The sequence below is a fragment of the Tigriopus californicus genome, chromosome 9, assembly GCF_007210705.1.
Source record: "Tigriopus californicus strain San Diego chromosome 9, Tcal_SD_v2.1, whole genome shotgun sequence".
Taxonomy (NCBI): Eukaryota; Metazoa; Arthropoda; class Copepoda; order Harpacticoida; family Harpacticidae; genus Tigriopus; species Tigriopus californicus.
In genome coordinates this window covers 11,435,392-11,439,442 of record NC_081448.1, presented here as the reverse complement: position 1 = coordinate 11,439,442, position 4,051 = coordinate 11,435,392, and the positions used below count along the sequence as shown (strand labels likewise).

At 49.1% G+C, this 4,051-nt stretch overlaps 1 protein-coding gene across 1 annotated transcript in view; it reads left to right on the top strand.

Moving 5' to 3' along the window:
* Window positions 1–309: 309 nt before the first annotated feature.
* Window positions 310–4,051, top strand: part of LOC131886357 (atrophin-1-like) — a 7,691-nt gene continuing 3,949 nt past the window's right edge. The window contains exons 1-3 of the mRNA XM_059234654.1: window positions 310–1,492; window positions 3,010–3,359; window positions 3,445–4,041. Coding sequence (XP_059090637.1) covers window positions 873–1,492; window positions 3,010–3,359; window positions 3,445–4,041 — 1,567 coding nt within the window. The 5' untranslated portion in view covers window positions 310–872. The remainder of the gene's footprint in view (window positions 1,493–3,009; window positions 3,360–3,444; window positions 4,042–4,051) is intronic.

Genomic DNA, 4,051 nt, shown 5'->3' with positions numbered 1-4,051 from the left:
CCTTCTGAGCAATACAAGAATCCCAATTGCTTGGGACGTGGTGGCCACCAGCGGTTCAGATTGGTCTTGAGATGTTGGGACTTGAGAGAAGACGAATTGAGAGCCATGAGCACCTGAGAGCGACGACGTAGCTCGATCCTTCCTCCCTCACGGCCAGTCCGATACGGGAATGGCGAATGGTAGTTGTGCTGGGGCTGGTGAGATAGGAGCCCTATGTATATAGTAGGTATAGTAGTGATACTACGAGTAGGAGACCGTCCTCATCGCTGTCGTCTCCGTCGTCTTGGCGAGCCTGAGGTGGGGCTTGGAGCTTGGAGCTTGCTGGAGTGGATGGATGGATGGACGGATGGATGGATGGAATGGACCAAAGCCCTGGCTTGTACGTTCCCTCTCCTCTGCTCCCTCCTCAGTACAGTTTGATACGAAGTCACCTCAACGTGTTCTGGGTGCCGCGATCATTTCCTCCATCCAGGAGAGTGAGTGCTAGTAAGACTTTTATCCAAGTAGTAGTAGTGCTGTCGGTCTCTCTGTTTTCCTTCTACGATTTTGGGGCCAAGCCATCCATCCACTTTGGGGGTACTAAATTGTGCAAAATTAGTGATCTGAACGCAAGTGGATCGTGGTAATGGATTGACCAGAACTCCTTTGGGAGCGTGTGTGTCCAATGCTGAGTCTCCAGTATGTCATGGTGCCAAGATTTGGGCCTAACCTTGAACAGGTGTCGTGAGTCGAGGTGAAACGCCACGACTTCCTTAGTGCACTCAACCACCAAAACTTTGAAAGTGTACTACTACTTCTACCATTTCTACTCCTTCTTGTGATACCAGATCTAACTTGCATTCAAAATTCTCACCTTAACCACCACCAACACGATGCGTCCTCGACATCAGAGTAGTCCTGAGAGACGAAGGCCCAGTCCAGAACGACGGAGACCAAGTCCCAGCCGACGATCTCGTATGTCAAACCATCATCACCCACACCACCATGGACCACCACCGCGTGGGAGTCCACCACGTGGAGGCGGCATGGGCGAAGCCACGCCCATTTGCCGGTGCCGAGTGTTATATCTCGGGTCAGCCGTGCCTCACATCACAAAAGACGGCCTTCAAGGCATCCAGGAACCGCTCAAGGAGCTCTATCCTGAAGAAGGCGCCCATGGGGCAAAGGGGATCGATTCTTGGCTGAGTGTGTGGTCCAACGGGTTTCTCCTCGAGAATGTGGACGAGAACCGCAAGAAAGTGACTCGGTTCTTCCCAATTGAGGCCCTACATTATTGTGCGGCTGTTCGTTATGTGTTAGTGCCTGGCTCATCACCCGCTGGCGATGAACACGTGCAACGGTTCCTACCCTTAGACTCGCCATTCGCCCGCAATCCAAACATCAATCACCCGCCTTTATTTGCTGCCATTCTGAGGCGTACCACAGGGATCAAGGTGTTAGAATGTCATGTTTTCATCTGCAAGAGGGAAACTGCGGCCAATGCACTAGTCAGGTATGCGCAGCACTCGACCTCCAGAAGGTCACATTCATTAGAGGTCTTTCAAAGTGTATCCATGATTTCTTTATGATTCTACTTGCCATTTCAAGGGTGGTCAGCACGGCGCTCCAGTTTGCTTGAAATTATAGGGAAGTCCTAAGAGGCTCGAAGGATACTGGATCAACTCGAATGTGTCTAAGCCATCCAAAAGATTCATTGCACTGAACAGTGCTATTGGTCTAGTCAGTTGGTGCATTGAAATGCACTATAATCTTGTTCGAGAAACTGTTTTCCTCGAGCACTAGGGAATTGTATCTCAATGAGAACCAGTCTCCTTTATGACCACTCGATTTAGTAATGGTGGCTTAATGAAGAGAGCGAGAAAGTACTGGACGACTGCTAGGGGTCTTTTTTAGATACGGCTTCCAGTTATGCCCAAAGGCCATTTCCAAATTGCTCTAAGTGGCATTTTCTTCTGGCCAATCCAACAAGCTTGGCCAACTTGCTGGCCTGAATCAGTAGAATCAGTACACACATTTAAATAAGCCCGAATTGAAATTCCCGAGACTTCCTCGTGCAGATTTTGATTGGGGGGGGGCGGGGGGGGGAAGTTACTTCTCAGGACATCATGGCTTGCAAATTCCGGCTTGACTTGCATTATTCTTGCCGTTGACTGTAGGGAGCTGTAAGGCCTTTTGTTGTACACAGGCTCACTCCCGCACAGCATATCCTGGATGAATGGCAAGGAACTTTGAAGTCGCTCCGTAAGAATGATTGACTCATGATAATTTTCCACGAAATCAGATCTTGAATCCAGGGGACTTTGAATGGCTTAGCATCCATATCCGCTGTGCCTCCCTTGATTCCACTTCCTCTTGAACGGGAATTCACTCTGTTTTGATTAGGAGGCAAGTGAAGGCGAAGCACGAACAGTAGAAACCTTCATGCGAACGGATAGAAATGTGTCCAAGACTTGAAATTAGCTCGTGTTTCATGGCGAGATGTGGAATTTACATATGCAGAGGGTCTTAATGCGTGTCGGAGACCAAGAGAGACTCCAAGCAGCACACAATCATGGAATTCAATTTAAATGCAAACTTTGCCTGACTTGATTGGTATTGAGTTCCAAACGTGACCATAAATATATGCTTTGTATCGTGGACAAACATGCATGCACGGCACCTTCTATTTTGTACGTAATGCTTACAAATATGAAGTTTTGTAGGACCGGCCAGGTAGTGCGCCAGTCCATTGTGCTGGTACGAACGGTAACCAAATGTGGACGAACAAAAAGTTCAGCTTCTCTCCGGGACCAAAGTGAACCAAAATAGTCAGCAAATAATACCGTCGTCTGTTCTGACGAATGCCGATGGTCTAATCGGAAAAGCAATCTTTGCATAGAGACAGTTGACACACGTCAGTTCAAAGGGCTCGACTCATTTCGAGATGCTGCGGTTTCCTTGGGGGTGACCAAATTTGGCATGAATTCTTTGAAATCAATTGCTTTAGAGCGTCTTGGCCTTTGTTTGCAGATGTGCTTTTCATGCTTATGCCGATTCGACCTATGCTAAACATCTGGAAAATGGAGGTCAATCCCTCTATGGAACCATTGGTGCTCCCACACCAATCCCAATGTCTACCCCAACGCCGAATGGAGGTCAATTTTCCACAGGTGCCATGAACATCTCCGAGAACCCGCGAGACTACCAGCAATCAGTTTTGGAAGTTTCCGAGGATTCCATAGACTCGATTAACAAGATGGAGGATTGGAACCGCATGGGCAATGGACATGCCTCTCCTCCTCATGCCAACGGCAACGGCAATAGCAACGGTGCCCTCAAGAAAAGGATGGTGAACGGTGCGCCAAGTCCTCGCGAAAATGGTAAGCATCAAAATGCCCTACTCATCATTTCTGTCTAGGTATCCTGTTTGAGCAAACTCATTCAAAGTGTTCTATCTTCTTCTAGGAAACAGGAGCAGTCCGGATGACTCATCAGAGATCAATGGGGTTCTGGATGATAATCACAAGGTCTGGTCAGGCAAGACCCCCGAGCCCCCAGAAGCCATTTACGATTACGGCTCAACCATGAGAAGTTTCAGGAGCTCAGCGTCAGGATTGTCACATCGTAATCGGCCTCGTCAGATGATGATGCCCTCGTCACCGCCCCCACCCCCTATTCCAGAGGAACTCCAATCCACGATGAAAGAAGAGAAACGCAAAGAGAAACAGCGTAAGAAACGCCGTTCCAAAAGTAGAGACACAATCGACGGCGGCCATTCCACGTCCTTATCCACGTTCATGAATGGTGATGTGCCCAGGCAAGGTTCGGCCTCTGTCATGGGCGGGCATGTTCCTCGAAACCACAGTAAGCAAAGTGCCAATACCCTACCTAATGGGAATGGAGGTCCTCATGTGCCTCCCAATATGCGCATGAACGGACATGGACCGCCTCCTCCGGGGCGAGGGGGCATGCCACCACCTCATATGATGATGGGAACGTTGCCTCCCAAGATGAAAAAGGCCGGTACTTTTTCGGCAAGAGGAAAACACTCACGAGGAGCACCTCCGCCATT